This window comes from Podarcis pityusensis (genome assembly GCF_964106645.2).
Source record: "Podarcis pityusensis genome assembly, chromosome: Z".
Classification (NCBI taxonomy): domain Eukaryota; kingdom Metazoa; phylum Chordata; class Lepidosauria; order Squamata; family Lacertidae; genus Podarcis; species Podarcis pityusensis.
In genome coordinates, this window is record NC_138044.1 from 12212428 (window position 1) to 12239004 (window position 26577).

Here is a 26577-nt window from a genome sequence, read left to right on the forward strand (position 1 = left end):
ATCTAGAGGTCTTCAAAATGACACACCCAGCCATACTGGTTTAGGCAAAACGTACACCTAAGTCTACAAAAACAAAAACATGACAGTGTACAAGGAGGGAAATGGAAGAATTTCTAAACTGACCTAAGAACATGAGAGCTTTCTGGATCAGGCCAGTGGTCCATCTAGTCCAATATCCTGTTCTCACAATGGCTAACAAAATGCCAGTGGCCAGGCCTTCTTAAAAGGAAAACAAAGCAAATTAAATATATCTTCCTTATATGCTTTGGGGATCAGAAATATCCTACTAGGGTACAAGGCAGAGAAAACCAAAATGTGTCTTTAAGTACAAGGTGCTGCCCTGACTTGCTACCCCCCCCCAGCCCCCAGAGCAATGAGGGATGCTCTGTTATTACAAGCTCAGGATATTCTATTATTCCACAATGTGATTCCCCTCCAATGTCCTCTATCCTTAACATTTTTGAAAAACAGACTGCCTGTTTGATGCTGTCTTTGCCTCAAAATAGTCTGCTCTTGTTTACCCAGGAGTAGAGCTTCAAATATTATATTCTCACATTTTCAAATCACTGTAGACACCTGAGACAAAAAGTGTCCCCAAAGCTGCCTGCAAAGGCTACATGCTGGTCACTCTTTCTTGTCAAGACTGATTTATTGCCTCCTTGCTGTTCAATTTCACATTTTGTCCTCATCATATCCGTGCCTCATGATCATTCCAGGCTGACCCTTGTAGGGCAGGCAAGGAATATTGATAAAACAATTATCTGTTAGCCGTTCATTTGATTTTCCATTTCAATTACGGATTGCACGAGGCAAAAGGAAAAAGATTGCATCATTGATTTTTCCCTACCTTACAACAGTAAAGAGTTGCTTTGATGGTTGTAAAATGAATGCTACTCAACCATGCTTTTAAAGGTCATATGGTTTCATTTTACTGTATTTTTAAAAAAAATTAAAAGCCCCCAAATATACAACTGTTAAGGGTCAGAACTGGGTCAGCAGATGGGACAACTGGATAATTTTCTCAAAGTTGGTTTTTTAAAAGCTTTTTCTCACTGCTTGAATGAGGGTGGAAACCCATGAATTTGCTCTGATATGGTTACAATTAATATGATTTATTTTCACCTTTCCAAAACTCTGCTGAATTATTTTCAGTAATTATGGAGAAATGGTCTGAAGGCGCCATCTCTGAAGCTGAGCAGATCTAGGACTAGCCAGTTTTCTGGATAGGAGACTGACCCATGTATGCTGCTCTGTGGTCCTTGGAGGGAGGCCAGGACACAAAGTGAGTGAGCTATGGTAATCTATTCCCATAAACAAAAAAAAAGTAAAATTTAGTGGTGTTACCCACAGTGGCTGGAAAAATCCCCAATGAAAACTAGAGATAAAAGAGGCAAGACATAGCCTAAAAGGCTACAAAGTGAAAGCTTGCTAGGGTAATTACCTCAAGAAAGCTTAGAGCTACTGCTACTGTTTTTGCAGCTGTCAAGTGAACTGAGAAGGGCAGCACTCATCCTGCTACTTTGAGGCATGCACAGAGAATCACAGAGCTCTTCCTAAGGGTAGGAGCAGGACAGCCTGCTCCTTAGCTCTTCCGGAGTTGTATTCTACATGGCCAATGAACTGCTTGCTGGACTACACTGAGGTCACAAAGAAGTAAACAAAAGTAACATGCAAATGAGTATCATGTATGCAAGTGTTCCAAGGTTACCTGCAAGATACTTCACTGTGCATACAGCTAGAGAGATATTGAGCACACTACAACTGGAAAGTGATACTGAGTTCAATTAGATTGCCCTATGTTGGCTCAAAATGAATAAAATAAATAAAACCTGCAGCAGCTTTGTATGCTTTGAGGTTTTTCTTTAGTCCATGCCATCTACAGAGCACCAAAGAGACTATTATCCCTTGCTAAATATAACTATGTTAAAATTTCACCTGAGAGGATGATAATGTGCTCTCACTAGCCAGTGATCCAGGACGGTCACACATTTAAACAGAAATGGTGCTCAACCTACTACACTTCATTACGGTTCAGCGCTTGGTACAGCTCTAGTGGGATTTTCACATGGTCGACCTTAAGAAAAGTTCAGCCTTTGATCAAGGTTTAGAGCTCCTGGAACAGCAGTGGTAACACGAAAGCGTTTCCATTTTCTGTGCCATAAGGTGCCTCTGTTGATCTCCTTAAAGCCCTAGAGTTTTCTTCCAAGCCCGGATTACGCTCAGCAATTAAGGTAATGAACTAGCTGAGGTAACAAGGCATAATGATCTCTTTTGTCCTTTGAATTCTTATGAACTTCCCTTGTTCACAATGAGGAAAAGCCAAACATGCTAGATGCAGTTTAAAGCTATGGGTGGTGTTGTGTGGTTTTTTGTTTTGTTTTTTAAAAAGGGAGAGACAGATTACTTCCATTATGCCTTCATGGTTTGACGTTTTTAATTTAAAACACCTGTAATATTTAAGCACACCAAAATACTCACACTCTGAGTATGCTAGCTTACATTCTTGTAATATTTTGACACGTTGCAAGTTATTATTTTAATGCCTGAAAAGATAATGTGATGAATCCACTGAAAATACATCAAAATATATGTATGTGGGCCTGTGTCTCACTTTTTAGTTCCAAAACAGTGAATTCTTACAAAATAAATACCCAAAGCGTACAACAGAGCAGGCGTGCACAGCTAAGAATGATTGAGACTGCACAGAGGAAGAACAATAATGAGAAGACCGCAAGCACATTTACTGCAATCCACTAAGTGTTGCTTCTGCGCAATCTCCGTTCATTTCAAGAGGGGGCGATGCTGGAGAAACGCATGGCAGCACTCAGTGGGCTGCAAACATTTTCTGTCTGTCCACAGCAGAACTTTGACATCAAATCAACTCTTCGTCATTAATGTGCTTTTTCTAGAGAAGAATCAGTTCCGAACAGAGATATCCAAATAGAAGAAGGTCCACTTCAAGATTTTATTTACTTATTTGGAAGCAGCTGGCCTACTATTTATTCTATTTTTTTTTTACTTCCCCACCCCCCTTTTTTTGCATGCTATAAACCTTTTTCCTGTGCTTTGCAGAATCCACTGCACTCTGATCTTTCATCTTAACACATTCCCAGCCCCAAATTTCACTTCAATCTCACCTCATCTCTCCATACTACATTAACCCCTGGCAATTGCCTTCCAAATGACCCCATTAAGCTGTAATTGCCTCAGCAGGCCTGCACTTTCGCTTGTAATTCTGTACCTCTCATCTCCCAGACGTTCTCTCAGCATCATTTCATGTTCTGGCTCCCTTCACCGAGCTCAGCTTATGACCTCGCTGCACCGTGGCCGAAATGACTACTAAAAGCATCACGGAGACGGAATTCCATTACTTATTTTTTTAAAAGTTCTCCCATGCCCCTAATGTAATATTCTTTGGGGACTGTTGTCAAGGATACCAAGCACCAGCCATTAAGACCTTTTGTTTCCCCAAGGCATTTTGTCTTTTATTAATAAATAAATAAAGATAAAGGGAAGCTCATTCTCTCTCCCCACCACCACCCTGGAAACACAGCCTGTGTATTCTATCTGAGATGCTGCAGACTGGGAGTCACACATGTAAGGAAAGGACAAGCATGTTTCATGCTATAAAGTCATCATTTAAAAAACAACAAGATTTTCAAAAGGGCATTTATTTGCAATTAACATATTCTACCATTGCGCCTGCAATGAATAGAGAGGCTCAGATCTACACAGGCACAGATGAAGGCAGCAGGGGTTTCAAGAAAGCAGGGGATAATGAGCATGAAACCCATCCTCCTTCCGACCAAAGAAAATGAAGAATTTGTCAACAGGAATCCCCAAAACTGGCACAAGAGGAATGCAAACTGCAAATTCTCCAACAAAGGTTGCAGGTTCTCCCATGCCAACCACATTGCAGAATCATTCAGGTGACACATTTTAGGATGAGAATCAATTGGTACATGACCTATAAATAGCAAGATTTTATTATTGTGCCCCAGAAACTGAAATTCTGAAGACCCTCATCCTCTTCTGGAACCATTATAGTAACTGCAGATTACCAAATTAGTGACAGAACAATCTTCTGCACATGTGTGAAAACAGACACACTTGTACATACTTCTGCTTATGCATTTCCAAATTGCAGCAGGCACTCCCCAAATTTATTCATATTGGCATTTTGTTTGCCAACAGCAATCAGGCAGGTACCCCAGTGAAACGAGGAAGAGTGATGGGAGTATTCACTCCCTTCCACTGGCTCTTTGCTCTTAAACAACAGATATTTGCTCATGCTCAGAACCCAACTCATAGCCACTCGACACTGACTTTCTATGTTTTTGGCCTTCTAATATAACACACAGCTTGGCTCATTTGCTTGAGTTGCAGAGTCACTTCATCCACAGGGTTTTCTGGCAAGAAATTTCTTTAATCAATTTGCCACATGCCACAGGTGGAGAATAATTTTAAATGTTATGGATAGATGACATGGAAGGGCAGTTTGGGCTGTCAAGACAGGTGCCTTTTGGAGATAACCATTTTCTATAGATTTTATCAATGTTTAAACAAGACTTAAAAAAGAAGTAAAGAACAACAACAGTATCCTAACCCATTTATTTTTATCTGACTTTTTCTAAAAGATCATGTGTTAAAATTCTGTAGCAATTTTTACATGGCTTATTTCCACATTCAGAGATGCCCCTACCAAAAAACAGAGTTGCTTTAGACTTAGAAGACGTAAAAAGATTCACAAAGGTGGTGGTTGGTGCATCTTGCAATGATAAGGCCAAGTCATAAAAAAACACAGGAAATCTTGGCAAGGGGGGAGGGGACATGTGGGAAGAATTAACTGAAAACCAAAGATAAACTAGGGTATGATGGAAGAGCACACACAGTAACTGGTACTAATGTTGCAAGAGGAGCACTGCAGAACCTGGGAGCAAAGATCTACCTCCCTTCTTAGAAATGCTTCAAATGAATCACCACCACACCTGGGACAGAACTCTAGTCTCCATTCTACCTATCCCACAATGCAGAAATTCAATCCATCACTGAGATGAAAAATTTGGGGTAGGGGAAGAGGATGATGGTAATATTGCTTGCCATGCCTGGCTCCTCAGTTTCACCAAGGCATCTGTCTGATGGCTGTCAGCTAACAAAAAGAGAAAATGAATAAGTGTAGAATAGATGCCACAGAAAGCACTTTAAGTGGATGGAACTGAATAGGTAAGGTGTAGTATGGGTCTTTAGGGGGGGTGTACACACACATTTTTAATGCTATGTGAAGTATGTTGTAGGCCAGAAGTAGACAATCTGGTGCCTTCCAGGTGTTGTTGTACTACCACCATCCCCAGTCAGCATGGCCAAAGGTCAGGAGGTGTAGTTCCATGTTGGCTACTTCTGCTGTGCATTGTGATGGTAGCCAGATGGAATTCTGTATTGCAATTTATTAGTTCAAGAACAAAGGAAAGTTTGCAGCTTAGTGCTACTGCTTGAGGTGGAGTGAGGTGGGGTCAGTGGTGCTTTTAATTTTTTTTATTCATCTTCCGTTGTAATTTTTTGACAAAGCCTTTTGACAAAGTCCCCCATGATATTCTCGTGAGGAATCTGGTAAAATATGGGTTGAACGATGTAACTGTTAGGTGGATTTGTAGCTAGTTGACTGACTGAACCCAAAGAGTACTAATGGTTCCTCATCATCCTGGAAAAAAGTGACAAGTGGGGTACTGCAGGGTTCTGTCCTGGGCCTACTGTTGTTCAGCATCTTATAAATGACTTGGATGAAGTGGGGGGTGAGTGGGGGGTGGGGCTCATCCAATTTGCAGATGGCACCAGCAGATGAGAGGTAGCGAATGCCGCAGAAGACAGAATCAGAATTCATAATGACCTTAACAGATTGGAGAACTGGGCACAAGCTAACAAAATGAATTTCAGTAGGGACAAATGTAAGGTTCTGCACTTAAGCAGGAAGAACCAGATGCACAAATATAGGATGGGGGACACACTAGCAGTACCACAAGCTTAACATGAGTCAACAGTGTGATGCAGCAGCACAAAAAGGTAATGCTATTCTTCGCTGCATCAACAGAAGTATAGTGTCCAGATTAAGGAAAGGAATAGTACCACTCTATTCTGCCTTGGTCAGACAACACCTAGAATACTGTGTCCAATTCTGGGCACCACAATTTAAGAAGGATGTTACAAGCTGGAGAGTGTGTAGAGGAGGGCAACCAAGATGATCAAGGCTCTGGAATCCAAGCCTTATGAGAAATGCTTGAAGAAGCTGGGTATGTTTAGCCTGGAAAAGAGGAGATCTGATAGCCATATTCAAATATCTTAAGGCAGGGGTCCTCAGACTTTTTAAACAGGGGGCAAGTTCACTGTCCCTCAGACACTGTTAGAGACTGGACTATAGTTTGAAAAAAATATGAACAAATTCCTATACACACTGCACATATTTTATCTGTGGTGCACAAAACAAGAAAAACAATATAATATTTAAAATGAAGAACAATTTTAATCAACATAAACTTATAAGTATTTCAATGGGAAGTATGGGCCCGCTTTTGGCTAATGAGATGGTCAATATCCAGTTGCATATTTGTCACTGCTAGTTGTAGCAAGTGATGCAAGCAGCTTTTGGCTTATTCCACCTGCTCTTTGCAAGAACTGAGTCATGAAGAAATAGGTTTGCTTTTCCACCTCCTCCCTCCCACTCCTTTTTCCTTTAGTGCTGTGTATTCCCCATTGTAAGCCTGAGAAGGCGGTTTCTTCGCCGACATCTGCAAGCTGCAATGTGATAACACCCCCACCACACTGCACAACTTTTGTGTTTGTGTGGCCTAGCAGCATGATTAAAAAACAACAACATTTTTTTACTTTGGGGGGTTAAAATTAAACTGAAAGTTAATTGGGTCGGCCCCATCTCTGCTTATTTTCTGCGAAAAGCTAAAACAGCCCATACTGAGCCCTTACCGAAAACGAAAATCCATCAGCTGGAACTGCCTAGCCAGAATCCAAAATCCAACCAGCAAACAAAGCCTCCCTTCAACATCCCAGTCCTTACCCTGTGGAAGCTAAACCAGCGGCCCTCAGGCAGCTCCTGGACTCCATCTCCCATCAGCCCCTGCTACCAGGTCATTCGGGGGGGCTGATGGGAGTTGTAGTCCACGAGCAGCCTGAGGGGCCCACAGGCTTCCCACAGACCTGCCTGAGGCAGAGGGCCTGCGAAGCCCCACGTGAGCGCCAAGGCTGCAGGGTGTTGAGTGGAGGCCGGCAGGAGCTAAACGTGTTCCCTCAGCCCGCAAGGACAGGGCTCGCCCCTTCCCGGCGAGGAGAGGCGACTAGGCCTCACAGGCCTCACAAAAAGGGGCGGCGTTTGTGGGCCAAGGTGGAGCCGGCAAGGGGAGCCGGCCGAGGCCCGTGAGGGGAAAGTGAGCATGTGGCAGCAAGAGAGAGCAGGCGCATGGACAGAGGAAGTCGCCAGCCTGGCCCACAAGGCAGCGGCAGCATCAGCGGGTTTTTTCCTTGGGCCTGGGGGAGCCTGCCTCCCTGCCTCTTGCACCTGAAGATGCCGGGTGGCGGTGGCAATTGCCGGGCGGGCTGGGTTCAGGACCCTGGTGAGCCAGATCTGACCTGCGGTCCGTAGTTTGAGGACCCCTGTCTTAAGGGCTGCAAATGGAAGAGAGAGCATACTTGTTTTCTGTTGCTCTGGAAGGGAGAGGGTCCCTTCCAACTCTAAGAATCTATGATTCTGTTTTCAGTCTATAAAATATCATTTTTACAGTGTTTGGACTCTTTTATCCCTCAAGCTACTTAATTAGATATTATGAACACCTTGGAGACAGAAATAATTTTGCATTCAGGCTAAACTGCTGTAAGCTGCTCTGGGCTACAATATGGAGGAGAATGCATTTTTGAATTGGTGTTCAGAGCACCTTTCCTCGAATCCCAAGTATTGATATACCTAGGATTGAAGAAAATTACCCAAGGACTGAAGACGTGGGGCTTTCCTCAGCATTCTTTATAACATCTGACATTTGCTGCCTGAGCTTCATGGCTGAGTGGGTATTTGAACCCTGATCTCCCTGGTGCAAATCCAACCTGCTATCCAGTATATCACAAAGGCTTTGACAGCACTTCAGCATTGGAGAAGATTCCACATAAGAAGCGAAACTCTAGAGATACTTTCCAACTTCATCACTGGTACTCCACTGAGGGGGCTCTTCCAACATCACATTTTCCAAAGTATTCTTTCCCCACCTCAGAAAAAGCACTACACCTTAATTTCACCAAGTTTTTTCTTCTGCTGCTGCTGGTAGTGGTACTATGACTATTCCTTCCCCAAGTGGTGCTTGGGATTGCATCTCCAGTCACCACCACACAGGCCCGAGGGGGGGGGAAGCTGGATACATTAGCCCTGGGCTTCGGAGGGCTAAGCTGGCTTGGGGGGGGGGTCCCTGCAAGGGACTGGCTGCTATTTTGCTTCAGTTTATACTGTCAGTATAAACAGCCCCCGCATGTGTCAGCGGAGAGCATCTAAACACAATATGTTCTGCCCTCATCCCACTCTTTTTGGTGATGTGTTTCTAGGCACTTCTGGGTTTGGCGCTGTGTGCGTGTCTTTTGGACACAAGTTACCGGTAATTGGTTAACTTTATTCAGACAAGACTCCTGACCCAAGCTTGGCATGGGCCTGCTACAACATAAAATCTTTGTGCAGGGATCAGGATGTGAAAATTGTATCCATTGTTGTGCATAAAGCTCTCCGATAGGTATTAAAAACCCACCCACAGATGAAAGTATGCTTCTGAAGAGGATCCTGCTTCACTGGCAAGGACTAGAGACTCATATTCTTCTTCATCCCAGTGCTACCCTCTCCACTACTAGATCCTACTACCACTAAGGCCATAACCCTATAAATATGCCCACCTGAAAAGCAAGCTAGCCTGTGTATCTCCATCTTTCCAGAACAATTTAAAAGCTGAACAGTGTAATGAGCAATGGCCCAGGGAAGTTATGGTTAAGAACTGGAAAGAGAATTCGCTTCAAGATATTTTTTCAAATGGAAAACTACTAGTACCTTGTTTTGTCCCCTACAGCACCTCCATCTCCCCAGCCCCACAGAATAAGAGGACCCTTTCACCAGTCAGCCAGCTCCTCTGGGAAGGTGAAGGTCTAGTAGACTGCATAAGGCAGGGGTCGGCAACATGCGGCCCATGGGACAGATGCGGCCCACGAAGACCATTTTACTGGCCCATGAGCCACCCCCAAACTGAGCCGCCCGCTCAGCAAGTTCCCCCCGTGTGCTGTGCTAAACCGGCGCACCGCGGCTCGGGGACTCGCCGAGCGGTGCTGGAAATTGCGTCTGTGCACGTGCAGATACCGGAAACCATGTCTGCGCATGTCCAAATGCCGAAAATCACTTCTGTGCAGGCGTGATTTTTGGCATCTGGGCATGCACAGAAGCGATTTCCGGCGCCACGGACATGCACAGACACGATTTCCGGCATCATGCTGCACCAGTCCGGCCCACAGACGATCTCTGTGGGAGTGATCCGGCCCATGGCCGGTAAACCTTGCCAACCCCTGGCATAAGGTTTCAGTTGACTCTAGCTCCCTACAGAGACTGTGGTAGTTGCCTTAACAGGGCCTCTTGGAGCTGTCCAAAGTCCTGTATAGTGTTTGCTATACTAAGACTTGTGACTACACACGTTCTGCTTTCCCGTGACACATGAAACGAACAGGCATTTGAACCTGTGTCCCCCTTATCCAAGGCACACACACTATCCATTGTACCACAGTTTTGTGGCATAAATGCTCTCAACTTCCTTCTTTTTCTTCTATGTTATTTATTTTAAGTGTAAGATGGAAGGAAATTCTGTGTTAAGTCCAGAATTCACACAGTGACTGGAAACATGGAAATTCTACTCCAGCAAGCCCAATGGCAGAATGCATTAAAGCCTATGCAACAAGGGAAGAGAGTGCTATTGTAGTTTTGCTTCTGGTTTCAACACCACCACCAACAAAGTAGAAAGCATTTCAAGGGACTTCAGCACAAAGCTATAGAACTTGCAATATAATAACAGTGCTCATAGGAGGAGAAAGAGAAAAGGCAGCCTGTAAAAAAGAGAAGAATTCTTTTATGCATGCAATGTTTCTGAAAACTGGAGTGGTGTTAATGTGAATTGTTTTTACAGTAAATGTGTTTTACAGTAAAACTGAGTGTCATAGCCAAAGACTATTCAATGTTTCTCTGCAGGTTAGTGCATCTACAGTAGGCTACAACTGAATGAAGTTGTCACACACTGACATCCAGCTTCAATAATATAGCCCCAGCATCAGAAAAGTAGTCCATGAAAACCCTAAGAAAGGCTCAAAAGTTACATCACCTAACCCCCTGCCTTATCAACACTTTCTCACAAATCCATTTCCTGCTAAAGTGTTCTTTTTAGCAGAGCAGGTAACAAAGCTGCTAGCCTATCCAACTGCCAAAGCTATTGGAAGAGACGTAGGAATGATGGTATGCAACAAGTTTTGAAAATGCAAAAATTAGATCCATTTGAACTTTTAACTACTCTTAAAGTTACTAATACATTTGTTCACTATTCATCCCCTGTGTTATTATGTCTATTTGTTTCTAACTTTTGGCATCTAATTGATAATTTAAATGTATATTTTCTATTTTATGCAGATATAGGTTGCTATTTATAATATAAATATAGTACAACTAACTAAATAAAAGATAAATGTAAACAGTATTACAGTTCTGCCAAACTCATTAGCTTTTTTAAAATTTGTAATCCACAGTTAATACTTTTAAAAAGTGCTGATCCTTAGCTAGAAAGAAAGCCACCTCCCTCCCCACCCCGCCTAACATATGATGTAACAGGGGTAACTGTCTCTCTTTCAGAAAACTCCTGCCATATTCTCTTGCAGGCACAGTGAATGGAAAAACAAGAGCAGCTGTCAGACCCATTGGCTCAGGGATGGCGCATTGTTGCATGGAGGGGGCCATTTGGTTCTCTGGGCAGTGGTGCGGGGCCAGAAAGGCGCTTTGCCTCTAAACCTGACCCCTCCACAGGTGGTCCAGCTCCATCAGGAACTCTACTGCTTGCTGCCATGCCACAGAGAGAGGAAATGGCTTGGTCTTCCCTGGTCTCCTGCACTCCAGAAGGATCCCTCAGTGATCTGGATCAGCCCCTCTGTGCTGCTGCATCTCTGCAGATGGCAAAAAGAGATGGGAAACCTGCACCAATCTCACCCCTTGCTGCCTCGCCTAGAGGACAGAGGCCTGTCCCTGCCTTCTCGGCTTCTGCTCTGTTGCTCTTCCTGTTAAAAGGACCTAATCTTGGCTATGATACCACAACACTAGCCCTCCAGGTCCAACAAACATGTGTCATGGCCACCCAATGGCATGGGGTGGACTCCCCTACTTCAAGGTGGAGATTCTTCTCTCCTACCCTGGCAGCATCCTACCTCCACTGCTTTGCCGCTGAACTCTTGCAGCAAGTGGGAGATGTCCAAGGGCTCGAAGGTGCTCTCAGCAGCAAGGTCACTGGCCAGGAAGCACTTGGCCTCCAAGAGCTGCTCCGCAGGAAGGAAGGTGCCAAAGACCCGAAACAAGAGATGAAGGTCAGAGATGGCCATGGGGAGAAAGTACTCATTCATTCAGAGCATTTGTACTCCTCTTTTCAGCCAAAAAGGCTCCCAGAGAGGCTTATACAAAATAAAAAACAAGACACTCCCTAGTCACAGGCTTACATTCAAATAAACAAACCAACAAACACAAACAGAAGCTTCTTTTGACCATTGATAGCTCTTTGCCAAACTTGGTGATACCATTATTCTACATCCTAAAGCTAAGTCCCCTGGAAATGCCAACTTTCACTTACCTCCAGGAGTCTCTGAGATGCCATATTCTAATCTAAATAAGCAAGGGTCACTACAGCAAACCTCTGCCAACCTCTTGACGCTGAGGATGCCAGAACCTCAGTTCAAACAGTCACAGCCTCCGTTGCTTGGTGACATGGAACGCACGGCCAGCATGCCAAGATTCCAGGAGAGTCCATGCGGCCTAGAGGTTAGAGTGCTGGGCTTGGACCTGGGAGAGCAGGGCTCAATTTCCTGCTCAGCCCTGAGACGCACTGGGTGATCTTGGGCTAGCCACTCCCTCTCAGCCTAACCGGCCTCACAGGATTGTTGTGAGGAGAAGATGGGGAGAAGGAGAAATATGGATGTCACCTTGAGCTGCTTGGAAGAAAAGAGGGATATAAATGCCATAAATAGATTCATAACATACCAATCCATTTAATAATAAAGTTTTAAAAATGCTGGAGTGTGTGAAATAAAATGACCAACACTAATCTGCCTATCTGTTTTGTGAGAATTTATTTCTACATATTATGAAGTGGAATTCTGCTTAGGTCCGCTGAGTGTCAGTTGTTCCATAATAACTTGCAAGACAAAATAGGCAATGAGGAAAGAAGGGAGAGCAAAGTAAAAGCTTGGCCACTCCCTGGGATGACTGCAGTAGTGCCCCTGACCTACCCACCAGGGTTATTGTAAAAATGATTCAGAAAAATGTCTCATTACATACCCTGAACACTCAAAAAGCATTAAAAAAGTTAAAACCACTACTATGCTAAACAGAGCAGCACAATATACTCTTAATACTATTCACAAACATAGTGAATAGTGAAAACTCCAGCATAGCTGCATGTACACTACCAGGTTATGCAAAACATACATGGAGAGTCATCTGAGGATTGAATGTACCCAAATGATACCTGCAGTCCACTTGAGCCTGGGGCTTTACTTCTTATTTGTCAGAAAACAAACAAATATTTTTCTACTCATCTCCAAGAGAACATTTATAATTGACCATTTGCTTCAACACAAAAGAGAAACACAACTCAAATGCTGCTGGAACAAGAATTTCCAGGAATTTGGAATCTTCTGGAGGTCAGCTTAAGATCAAATGCTACTTGTTACAAAGACACATCTCTCACATGCAAATGTTCAATTGCAATGCCAGGTACTAATTAAAAGCTTTAATAAAGGCCAGCAGGGATATAAAAACAAACAAACAAAACACCTACAGTACTGAAAAGAAAAGGAAGCCTTCCTTGCATCAATGCTAACACCAACCATACTTCAATACACAAAAGAAATAATTCTTATGTATCCCACCTTTCTACTCAGTGAAAAATATCTCCACAAAACTTACATTAGGAGAGAAGCACTATCCTGGGAAACAGAACTTGAAGATAAGAAAGCAAGGGATACTTCTAAACCTAACCAGGCTCCACAGAAGTAATGGTGCAAGTCTTGTATAAGCCTGTCCATACATATAGATCCACAGAGCCCCAACATCAGGCACCCTTGTCTGTCTTCAGAAGGCACTGGGTTTTCAACATACCTTCCCTAGATTTCCATGTCCTTCATACCAGGTAAAAAATGTTTCCCTGCACCGCCTGTCTTTTTACTCAGAGTGTCAATGTATATTGTGATTTATTGTTGCTGTTTTTAATCTAGTTTTTATTGCAGTTTTATCTGGATGCTTGTTTCTGCTGCTGGGCTATTCCAGTTTCATGAGAGTTATTTTAGTATGGATTCTGTGTTCTCCTTTTTTATTATTCTACAAGCCACTTTTAGGAGAGGTAGGGTATAGATTCATTTAATACAGTAAATGCATTTTTAAAAAGTAGAAAAGTAGCATCTCTCACTGCATTATTACTCGCACTGTATATTCCAGTATATTCTATTGCCTTTGCAGTGTTATATAGCCATCATGCACAGTGCAGAGCATTGAAATCAAAGACAATCTTGAAAACACAAGAAACAAAAGTTTGCATAGACTTGGAAATGAGTTGCTGAGCAGACATGTGCCTGGATACTGCCAGTTAAGCAGACCTTTGAATGAATAAGTGGAAAGAGTCAGAGGAAATCTTCAACTGGGGAGAATTATCTGTTTATGTCAAAGACTTCTCCATCTGTGAAAACATTTCTGTGGGACACTTGAAGCACCAGCTGCAGGGATGGGCTGCGTTCACGCATCACACATCTCCACTGTTCTGTGACTTTCCCATTTAACTAGGACAGCCACAGGACAGTTCCAGTGTGTGCCAGGGGAATTGTGGAACAGCCCCACAGCTGCTAGTCACATGTAAGGGGAGATGTTAGAAAGTGACAGCTTGGCAGACCAGGAGGACCCTGGCCTCCTACCAGGAGTGGCCTTTGAGGCTCACTAGAGAATTTAAAGGCCCCATTCAGGGCTGCTATCTACCTAGCAGCTTTGTGGTTTTGCAGATCCTGCACTAACTACTCTATCCTGATTCAGGCACTAAAGAAACTAAAACAGAATGGATGCTCAAGTATACTGGCAAGGGCAATGTTGACCCTATATCAAAACTGTAAGCACCCTCAAAATGTTAAAAACTGCATCCAGTAGAAAACCATTTAGAAACCCTTACCTGCATGCTACCATCCCCAGAGGCCTCCAACTAAGGTGCATGGAAGGCTGGTAGCTACTAAGTATTCCAAATAACCCCCTCCTCCAGTACTAGCAGAAGACCTCCATCTCAGCTGCCACTTCACATCATTTATCTTCATACCACTTCATACCTCTCTTGTTGTCTTAGCTACACAACAATGTCTGGCACTACCTGCTTGCTGCAGATGCTCTTGTAGACTGTTATCTATCCCTTCCAAATACCATTTGGGCTTACAAGAAACCTAGCCAGGAGGAGGGCTATTTCAGGCCCCTCACTCAATTTTTTACTCTTCACTTTTTAAAGGTAAATCTGTAGCCCATTTATGTGCAGAGAAACAAGAGATAGGTGTGCAGGCAGTTTACAACCCAACTGCTAAGTATGTAACAATGCAATTAATTAAATTTTTTTTAAAAAAAAAATTTATTATAACAGGTATTTCTGTTCTGTTCTGTAAGGATTCTCTCTCTCCACTCTCTCGAAACAAGCATGTGTGCAACCCAGGCTCCTTACCCACAAACATGGGACTGGTTTATAATGGGGAGGATTGTGTTGGATAATAACACTGATGTACTGGCCGATGCAGACTCATCTTGTTAAGACATCAAAACAGGGCAGCCAAGAACCAGCAACATAAAAAAGATGTAAGATGCAAATAGATTTTAAATAACTGAAGTTGGACAAATCAGAAGCTATGTCTCAGACATAGCTTTCTTGAAGGATCCTGTCAGCTTGTCTTCCATGTCTGCAACTTCAGAGTTACACAATCAAGTAAATTGCCCACAAAGATCCAGAGAATCATCCAGCAATGAAATACTTTCACTTCAGAGCCTGGTGTGTGAACCAGTTTGACATAGCTTTGCTATGAATGGCTGGTTTGCAATGCCTAACATCAGTGCTATTTTTCTAAATTTGCTGGAACTCACCATGAACTCACCTTTGCTCTCTTTGCTCTCTGGAAAAAACCCCAGCCTAATATGGGCAGCAAATTCCTATTACTATTGTAGGTGTTTAAAAGAAGAAATTTTTAAAAATCAAGCTGAATGTCCCCTGTTCATCTCCCAATCAAGCAAGGAATTGTTTTAAGGCACATTTTTTTTAAAAGAAAAGCTATTTACATGGTTTGGTTGGGTTGAGACTTAATTCATTCCAGGGAAACAAACTCCCTGCTCACCTGTATAAACACTTCTACCACCTCACTTGACAGTGCTTATTATTAATAGGTGTAAGCAGTGCTAATTGGAGCATACTGGCAAACACATGACCCCTTCCCCTTTATTTTTTACTGCAGGGTTTGTAATATTACCCAATTAGACCAACTCCCATGATTCAAGCTGCATCAAACTCCAACTTGCAAATCTGCAGATGTTACAACCTGGCTGTAAATCTTGAGATGGCTCTCCAAAAGCTAAATATATTTTCAAAGGCACAAAAGGGAATAAAATTATATGTCTTAAATAAGTCAGTTAACCTCTTCTCCTTCCCTCTTCCATGCTCCCATTTGCCTAAATCTAGTTAGGTCGCACCTTCTAAGTAATTCATACTATGGCTATACATACAAATGTCATATTAGAGCTCTTTATTAGCAGAATAAACATGCTCCACCTCTTTTAAGGTCATCAGGTACAAATGCCCACATTTGCTATCTATTAAGAACATAAAATGAGTCATGCTGCATTATTTATTTTAAATAAATACATACATAAATATAAACAGTCACAGGGCAGCGGTCATATGAACATAAGAGCAACAATGGTGAATCAGACCAAAAGGTCCATCTTGTCCAGGAATGGGGAACCAGTGACCCTTCAGATATTGTTGGACACCAATTCCCATTAGTCCCAGCCAGCACTGACAATGGTAATAAAGTATGTGGGAGTTGCCGTCCAACAACATCTGGAGGGCAGCTAGTTTTCCATCTCTGGTCTAGTCCAATATTCCTTTCCAACAGGGAGTGGCCATCCAGGCGCCCCTCTCACTATCACCATTCCATGTTTTTGGGATTCAGAAACACACTGCTCTTGAACATGCAGGTTCCATTTAACTATATGGTTAAAATCTGCCAACAAACCAAGCCTCCATGGATTTCTCTAATTTCCTGATAAAAGGCAAATAAACTCAGTGGTCATTATTACCATATCTTGTGCCAGTGAATTCTATGCTAATAATAAAGGTTTCCTTTTGTCTGCCCAGGATCTATTGCCAATCACTTTCACTAGATGACTCAATTGTAGTATTGCGGACTAGTAAAGGAGAAAAAGTCCTCTGCTTCCTCAACAAAAGTTATTATCTACTTTCTCATTTCTCATGCCTTCATATAATCATAGCATCATAGAATTGGAAGGAACCCTAAGGTACATCTAGTCCAACGCCCTGCAATCTCAACTACGACAGATGGTAATCCAACCTCTACTTAAAAACCTCCAAGGAAGAAGAATCCACCACCTTTCGAGTGAGTCTGTTTCACTGTCAAACAGCTCTTACTGTCAGAAAGTTCTTTACAATGTTTAGTTGTAATCTGCTTTCATGTACCTCGAAGACATTGGTGGGGGTCCTATGGAAGAAAACAAGCTTGCTCCTTCTTCAATGTGACAACTCTTTGGATATTTGAAGATGGCTATCATGTCTCCTCTCAGTCTCCTCTTATCCAGGCTATACATACCTAACTCCCTCAACCATTCCTCATAATGTTTGGTTTCCAGACCCTTGATCATTTTGGTTGCCCTCCTTTGCACACGTTCCTGCTTGTCAACATTCTTCTTAAATTGTGATGCCCAGAACTGGACACAGTACTCCAGACAGAACAGAGTGGTACTATTACTTCCCTTGACCGGGACTGTGCTTCTGTTGATGCAGTCTGGAATAGAACTAGCTATTTTGCTGCTATATCACACTGTTGACTCATGTTAAGCTTGTGGTCTACTAAGACCCCCTAGATCCTTTTCACATATATTACTGGTATCCCCCATCTTATATTTGTGCATCTGGTTCTTCCTGCCTAAGTGTAGAATCTGACATTTTTCCCTACTGAAATTTATTTGGTTAGTTTGGGCCCTGTTCTCCAATCTCTTAAGCCACTGTGGCAATGGCTGCTCTTCCCAGTTCATTTGATTTTAAAAATAAAATAAAATGAGGTAATATCCTCAGCATCTGTTACCAGAAATGATGTGAGCCCTTACACTCGATGAACCTCCCACTCCTTGTTGTATGGACTTTAGAACTGTAACGTGGTAATTTGTTGGGACTGTGATTCTTACCCACTTAAGTCCTTGGATAGTGCTAGGTCCTCTTCAAGCAGTCTCCTGTATGTCCTGAGCCTAGGGTGCAACTGGAGGGATCACTCCTAGGTGTACTTTGTTTATGGTTTGTAAGTTTGCTGAGCAATGGGATTTTTAAAAAAAGCAGTGGCAGTGGTCAGACTGCCACCTCTGAGAATTCAGGTTACAGTGCATTTACAGCACCAATGAGCTGTTCTCATCTCTCTCTCTCTCTCTCTCTCTCACACACACACACACACACTTAATTTTCAGCATGCTATAACAGTCTTACTTTCAAAACCAGTAATTTTCACACTCCAAAATCACAGTATTTACTAGCAGAGTTGTAAGATACAGCAACACGGCCAACGAACTGGGTATTTAACCAGCCAAAGAGGAATAATTTACAGGATATGTAGCAAAACAAAGTACAAAGGGAACACTTTTTTAAAAAATAGGTACAGTTGTATAGCTCCAAAAAACCAGGTACAGTTAACTATAATTTCATTCCACCCCACCCCCCATTATAGGTAAAATGATACAAAGCAGAAGCTGACGATAAATTTTTCCTTTCAGTTTTAATCAGGCTTCCTGTTGTACAAGCGCAGCAGACAGTGACGCGAGACGCTGCCTCCCAACTTCGGTTCACCTTTGCAGTTCCACCAGGGACACTGTGTCAAGATTGTTCAGCTTTTTTGATGAGTGCTGCGTGGGTAACTAATGTGTAAATGCAGATACGTATAGAAAGCAGTTTTGACAGTGATGTATTGCAACTGGTTCCAGATGTCGGCACGGGATGCTCAGCCAGGCACCTGGGGCCTGGCTGCTGAGGCGCCACAAGAGCACCAAGACAGTCTTCAACTCAATCACAAGGTTTTAACCCTCCAATTATAATCTTATTAACAAGCCACCATCACTCCAGCTTCTGATTTCCCTCTGTCACTATGACTGCAAAATGTATTTCTGTTGCTGCACCTTAATTTTACATTAAGGAGGAGGAAAAACTTTTAATATGAATCTGAGCAATAAAGCAAGTGGTTTGATTTCACAGTAATGATGGCTGGGACCTAGAAAGAGTGGAGTTGGAGAACAAGAGAGAGAACTTAAAGGTTTGGGGTTCCTAAATGAAATAACTCATAACAAGTTGCAACTACAATATCTGAATTCTATGAGACATATTCAAATTAGTTTAAAATCCTCTATCTGCAAAGTGAGGTGCTTGTTATTTCCTTAGTTTGGTTAATGTTGTTTCCAGAATTAGTTTTAGTAGAGTTTGGAGGCAGGCCAACAAGTAAGAAGGCAACTGATAAGAAGGTCTTCTGAATACATCCTTCTTCCTTGACCATTAGGTATCACAAAGAGTTTCTGTGTTAACCTGACATCAAGTGGAGCAAAGGAAGCTGCCTTATGCCTGACCAAACCAATGGTCCATCTAGCTCAGTATTGGCCATGCTTACTGGGACTGCCTGCCTAGACTGACTGGCAGAGACTGCAGAATTTCAGACAAGACTCTCTCCCAGCCCTACCTGGAAAAGCAGAGGACTGAACCTGACACTTTCTGTATGTAAAGCACATGCCTCATCACTAAGCTGTTATAGCTGTTCCCCTTAAGTCTCATTCACTGCCAGGAACGTGTATTCAATTTTTAAAACAAATGCTGATGTTTTGAAGGTTGCTGTTGATTCCACCAAATGTTGCAGGCTGACTCCGGGCCAAACTGGCTAGCAACAATGTATCTGCTGGTTAAAATTAACCTTATATAAAAAGATTTCACTCGCTTTTTCTCACGACAGAAAAGGTACATACAGGTATTGACACAGGCTAGAAGCACCTTGAGGAGAGATGGAGTAGAAAATGATTTAAGAAATAATAATAAAAAATACAGTATCTAATCACTAATGCAAATTTGAACTTTGAGCAATAAAGAGGGGTTGTCCCTTCAAAGAAACAGCTAACACCTTTTGATGCTATAATGAGCTTAGTCTGCCAGGCTGCCGAAAGTAGAAACTTGGCAGTCTGGGGAAATATGGGTTCAGGTGACACTTCTTACACAGAATCCTAGTGTTGCCTAGGGCAAGTATCTTTCAAGCCCAGTTTCACCCATACATAAAAGTGGAGGAATATTGACCAGCTTTATAAAAGATGAGGGCAAAAACAATCAAGGATCAGGTACACAGTCTGGGATTGCTTCTGGATCCAGCTATGTCACTGGAGACCCAGGCAGCCTCAGTCGCTAGAAGCACCATTTATCAGCTGTGCATGGTACAACAGCTAGGACCATTCCTGGACAAGGGGAGCTTGAACACAGAAGTTCAGTTCAGGCGTTGGCGACTTAAAGACTGGATTATTGCAGTGTTTACCATGTGGGGATTGTCTTGGGCTTCATCTGGAAACTGCAGGTAGTGCAGAATTTTAAAGCCTGGTTGCTGAGAGGAGTGAGGTCCTGTCAGCACATAACACTTCTGCTCAGAGATCTGCACTGGTTGCCGATTTGTTACGAAGCCAAGTTGTGAAGATGTTACTATTGGTATATAAAGCCCTTAACAGCATGGGACTAGCTTACTTGTAGGATCATCTTACAGTATATGTTCCCCGCTTGACCACTTTAATCTGCAGAACTGGCATTGTACAGACACCACACAATACTTGTTCTACACTTGTAAGAAATCAATTTTTAGTATGAGAGCAACTACAGTTTGGAACTCCCTGCACAACCACCAACTCCTATGGGCCACAGTGTCTTTGGCCCCCTCTATATTGTTTAGCAGGAGCTCAGGCCCCCTCACCCAATATTGAAGGGGTGGAGGAGCCCAAGCATCCGGCCAGCACCACCACTACCTCCTCCTCCAACCCCTGCTGCCACAAGGCTCTCAGCATAAGCAGCTACAGCGATCACAACTTGGGTGGGTCCATAAGTGGCAAGCCCTCTTGCCGCTATGGAGCCCTGCTGCAGCGCTCTGTTGCCATTGACATTTCTCCCACCACTGCCACTGACTGTAGCTGCTGTGGCCGACGTGGCAGCATCTCCCACTCTGGCCACGCCAGCCTCAGTCATGCTGCAGCCCAGCTGGCAGGAGGCTTGCCTGGTCCACCGCCAGGCTCTGTGGGCTGGGCTAGGTGCTTAGCCTTCTCCCAGCTTCATGTGCGTGATGTCATAGGTGGAGTGTGACACTGACCCCCATCAATGTTGGGCCCAAGGCCACACCTCTGTCAGGCAGGCACCTTCAACGTACAGGCATTCCCCGACTTACACTGGGGTTATGTTACGGGGCCCTGCGTACATAAGCAAAAATTAGGTAACTGGGGAGCACCTGTTAAGAAGCCTCTACATGCCTGGTTTTTTTCCTGTTCTCCAGCTCTCTCTCCATATCACCCTCTCTTCTATTAGCTTTGAAGCTCTGGGGCCAGTTGGAGCCTAGAGGACATGTGGAAAAGCAGCAGTGTGCTACCTCGCACGTCAGCTGTTAGGCAGGGAGGCTGAGCAGTCTCTTTGGGGCTTTCCCCACCCTCAATGAAGTTCTCTTTGGGCTTCAAGGAGGGTTTCCTTGCAAGCCATGAGGAGTCTCCTGCTTTCTCCCACCATTTCCTCATTTGATTCTATTTATTTATTTCACAGCACTGCATGTAAGTGGTTGTGTGTGAGTTAATCATGCGTAAGTTGGGGGGATGCCTGTATTCTTTTTGGCACTTGCTTAAAATATTCTTGTTTAGTGAAGCCTATCCAGACATGTAGATGTTGACTTGTTTTATTTTTATTTTTGGTTTATGGCTGGTCATTTTTTAAAATGCTTTCAATTGCTTTTTTAACATTTTTCATTAATAATTAATATTTCTTGTAAACTGGTTAGAGGTTTCACTACAATCAAGTAGTATATAAATTTTGTTAAATAAAATCAAAAGGAGTACAATAATTATTATTATGAGGGTTGTTTTTTTTTTAAAAAGCAAGTATGTCCAAGTGAGAATTATGTTCATACCATGCCTCACAAGATTAAGCAAATCAATCTTTCTCCATGGTTAAATAAGAATGACATATAATGCACAGACACCCATTCTTCCAAGAGCCAGCAACTTTCATGTGGCTAGGAAATAAGCTCCAAACCATGCTTCCAACTACAGGAGAAAAGGGAGAAAGCAAAATCCAGTATTAAAAAAATAAATAAGAGCCTAATTAGTTTGATAGCAGTCATAGTCGCAGCACTATTAATGCTAATGAGCTGTGGGGAAGACAGAACCAAAGGAAACCATGTATAGGAAAGGCAGCGTTTAACCTAGAAACCTAATAAAGTTGCACCTCTAGCACAGGGAGTATTTGTAGCTCAGCTCCAACATCAGTGTTTTGTCTAGAGGGATTTCTTTTCCCTCAAACAACCTGTCTGTCTCCCTTCTCTTCTGATACAAAACTCCCAGCTCCAATCAAAACATCTCTCAAGGGATTGCCCTACAGCTCCATGCAGCTCCATGTGGTTTTTGATATCAGGCATTATCTCATTGATCAAGTGCAGCAAAAAGCAAAGCTGCTGCTTAGCCTAGAACAAAGAGGGAGACCCAGGTTGCTGGGTTTCCTCTATCACATCAAAAAGGGCTAAGAGTCTTTTAGCCTGAAAAGCAAGCAGGCTGCTGGCTGGAAATACACAATGCAACCATCACCCTTTACCTTCAAACTTGGCACAAGTCAATAACCTTTTATTTACAGTTATTTACTTACATGGGCATAGCCAGGATTTGGGGGGGGGGGCAGAACTAAGCTATGTGAGCAACTGGTCAGTTAGTTAAGTATTTTTATTTATTTATTTACTTACTTGATTGGGGGGGGGGCAGGTGCCTCCCATAGGTCCGCTCATGTTTATATACCATTGCTTTGCATGGCTCTTTGCAAGCAACATAAGAAACAACAGGCATGTCTCTGCCTCTAGGAGCTAAATTCCAGCTATTAGAAAGGCAATGGGACAAAGGGAAGAGAGAGGCAGAAATAACATGATTCATGAAGACATGGTTAACTGGCAAAGAGCTAAATGGGAGGGAAAGGGGAGGCAGCATCACATGGTTGTTCAGGGAGGAGGGTCCAGTTTTTTCTATGGAACTCTCTCTGCAGGGAGGCTCTCCTGAGTCCGGTTGCTAACCCCGCCATCTTTTCAACACAAGGCAAATACCATTTTTACATTATCCCAGCTCCCCCCCCTTCTTCTATTGATTTTAATTGCTGCCCATTGCTATTTCATGACCTTTTGAAAATGTATGTCTGTGTGTTGCCATTTCAATCCTATAAACTGGAATCTTAAAAATATTGGCTAGTACAGAATCTAATAAATAATATTTATATTATTTTAACTGCTGTTTTAATATTGTTTCATTGAAATGGTATATTATATAGAAATAATATTTTCATCTTGCATAAGCTGAGTGGGGAGGACGTTTTGCTGAATTCAAAGAAAAAATATTAAATTATCAAAATCCTTCCTCCAAAGCATAAGCAGATGTGTTTGGGTCAAAATGTGACTCAGTACTGCCAGTTTTGGTGGCAGGGCACAGATGTAAGGATAAACTGGCCAGTTCCTGCTGTTTCTTCCCTAAGTTTATATCTTAGTTTATACCAAATTTATATCTAGACTTGCATTTAAAAACAATACCTGTAAAATTTGATTGCTAGTACAGAATGCATTAATGAACATTGCCAGATAGCACATAAATGATAAACCGCTAAGGTTTCTGCTATCTTTATTGGCCACTCGTGGCACAAGCTTCTGGCTAGCCCACATAAACCATTCTGGAAAGGCTGTGCTGCTCTCCTGTCATGTTTGTGTATCCATAAATAGGAGAGGAAGGATTCTTCTGATTATTAGAGACTTTGGGTTTTGAAATCAGAAACTTTGTGGCCCAAGACTAGGACCTAACTTAGTGAGCTAAATGAAGGTGTGTGCAATCAGGCCTTACGGCCACAGAATTACTATGGTTAAATATCACTGGATAGGAGCATTGCTGGGAGTAGAGTTCCTTCAAACTCTCAGAATAAACTATTTAAGTAATTTTCTTCCTCCATACCAGTTCCCAATTGCTGACAACATTAAACAGATTGTGGAAAACTCTTCAAGTGTTTCACACAATGAGGGAGTGAGGGCTTAGAGAGATGAATCCCATGCAAGGCCCACAAGGAGAGAGAACATAAACATGGAAGTAGGAAGCATTTATTGACTATGTTGGGAAGACAAGAGTCCTAAATGTAGAACAGCTTCATAGGTGAGCCAAGTGAGGCAGAAACATCAAGATCATTCAAGAAACTATTAGATACCATCATGTGGGGAAACAAGAGTACTTAAAAAGGGAATGCACCCTGATGCTTCAATGGGCTTTTACTCAATGGAAAACTACATTTCTTACAGCCTCATGCACATTTCCTAGACTCTTTTCCAGGGCTGGGCAGTGAGACGTGAAGAACCTTCACAGGTTACTAATATTCTAAAGAGCAAACAGCCCCACTGACAGCAGAACTGGGAGCTAGAAGGCTCCCATTTTAACCTCAACTGGAGGGCAAACAGCAGTCCTCTGCCTCTCCAGCTCTACCTTCTTCCACCCAACTGTGCCAAAGATAAGTGCTTAATGTGTTAGCCAGAAGGACTGAATTCTTTTTATCAGGTATTCTAATTACAGCTCTTAAGTAGACCTGCTGTGGTTGAAGAAAAAGCAGCCTGAACATGTTCAGAGGTACTTCTCTTCAGCCAGCTTGCAGCAGTAAGGGATAAAAATAAAAGGTAAGGCTATCACAGCTAAGGATATCAAAACAGACTCCAGATTCAGATTAAACCCTTTATTGCTGTGTTCCTTTCTAACACGTGAAAAGAAGAACCAGGTGAGAGCATGAGAGAGACTGTGAATTCCACTAACAGGTTGAGCACATCCTTCCTAGCGCTTTGCCCATTAGTTAAATGGTCTGTTCCAGAAGCTATTCAAGACCAACTACAGGGTTTCAAAAATCACACACGAATCACTGAAAAGTGTCCTGTCACAACTGGTAAGCTGCTTTCTCTGCAGCAGCAACTCTTAAAGGCACCAACTGCCAATAGGCTTTCCTTCCAAAAGCTGTAGAGTTCTTTCATTTCTGCCATTTATTCATATTATATTATTTCATGTTTATCATGCTTTTATTTAGTTTGTTTTCAGATGCCATGTGAATCCATGTCCTTAGAAGCCAACTCCTAGGGGCCGAGGTCCCTTTGCCCCCCCCCCAATAAAATATATGAGAAGATGCCCCCCCAGGTTGAACTGCCATTCAAATGGTGTGTGGGCATCCTGTGATTGATTATACAGGGTGGGGCTTACCTGGGCTCCCCTATATTTTATTCAAGTTGTTGATCAAAATGTGGTCGGGATTATAAATAATTCCGAAAAGCCATGGTCTGGTTCCTCTGCATCCGTTTTCTAGCAACAGTACTTGGCCTCTCTGCTGCACTAGATGGAAGAGTTCTGTTGGGACAGCTGAGCATAAAAGTTTCAGCATATGAATAGCACCACTGTTGCCAGTAACCAGACTCTTGTGGGCATAGCTACAAAAGTGCTCTCACCCCCAAAGGTACTTTTCCCTGGTCTCCTCAGACGGATGCCGCCAACAACAACAAAAATAGTTTGGGGTTGGTACATTTCTCCATGCACTTTTTCCTGCATTTTCAATTGTAGATATGGCCACTGGCTCACTATGTATTGGTTCACACCCACTCTTCATGTAATCCTGTGCTTGTGTGTATGTTCACATAGAGGAATTTTAACACTGAGTATGCTGTCAGACTTTTTATACACATTACTTGAAGTTCCACTGTCTTCTTCCTGCCCCCCCCCAAATCACACACTTCCTTATACCTACTCAAAGATGTGTTCAGTGAAGATCAGAAGATTCCCTACCAATATAGTTGAACTAATAAATAATTTCCTCAGAACCATTTTGGATCCTATGGCATGAATGTGGCAATTACTCTAGTAACAAATCAAAGCCTAAGTTAAAAGCAAGTCACAGCAGATGTGCTAAAGAAAATGTATTCCGAGGGACAGGAGTGTGCTACAAAGCCATGCTTGCTAGCTGCAAATGGATATGAGAAATAATCACACGTTGCATCTCCAAGCACAGACATTAAAAGAAGGATGCTGCTTAAAATGTAATCTTCAGCACATGTGAGCACCTCCCATGCGATAGAGTGAGTGGTTGCTATGGTAATGCTCTTTACTGAAGGGAGCCTAAAGTATGTAAAACCCATTTACTGATTAGCATGTAAAAAGTGCTTGAAAGCCACAATGTGTGCTGGTTACAGGATCTCCTGGTCATAGATATCTGCAAGAGACACATAGCCAGATTTCCTTCTGGTCTGGCATATATGTTTATCTTACAGGTCTTTCAGACTTTGGAAGCAGGCTCCATTTTGATTTCTCCTAAGCCTAGATGTGGGACTTAGATGATATGGGTTAGAGCACTGGTAAGAAAATCTCAACTGCAAGTGGTGCCACAAAGCAGGATTTTAAGAGCAAAAATCCTACTGAGTAGGAGGACCCATAAACACAGTAGGGCTGCCTTGCCAAATTGTTAAGCAAGTGAAATCATGCCCCGCTCCCCTGGTAACAGAGTTTAAAATTATTTAACAGCACAACAGCTATTGATCTTTTTTCTATGTATAACCACGCTACCACATTGTCACTGTTTCAGAACTTAAACTGTACTGCTTGCTGTAGAGTTGCCACAACTGTTCAACTCTTCTTCAACTGTGAAATTGCCAGAGACACTTCCCAACCTTTTCCCTCTGTCCAGGATTTCAAGTCACACCAGCTTAGCACAAAGTGAACTAAGCTGC

At 42.7% G+C, this 26577-nt stretch overlaps 1 protein-coding gene across 11 annotated transcripts in view; it reads right to left on the bottom strand.

Moving 5' to 3' along the window:
- PBX3 (PBX homeobox 3) overlaps nucleotides 1-26577 on the bottom strand; it is a 241853-nt gene that overhangs the window by 147846 nt on the left and 67430 nt on the right. Inside the window, exon 1 of one of the 11 annotated variants that reach the window (XM_080989644.1) lies at nucleotides 11892-12159. The exons of 9 other annotated variants lie outside the window; for them this stretch is intronic. Coding sequence is in view for 1 of the 2 variants with exons in the window: in XM_080989643.1 (XP_080845769.1) it covers nucleotides 3242-3248 (7 nt within the window). In the remaining variant the exon portion in view is untranslated. Of the gene's footprint in view, nucleotides 1-3241; nucleotides 3264-11891; nucleotides 12160-26577 lie in introns of those variants that run through there. One more of the 11 variants, XM_080989643.1, reaches the window with a different exon arrangement.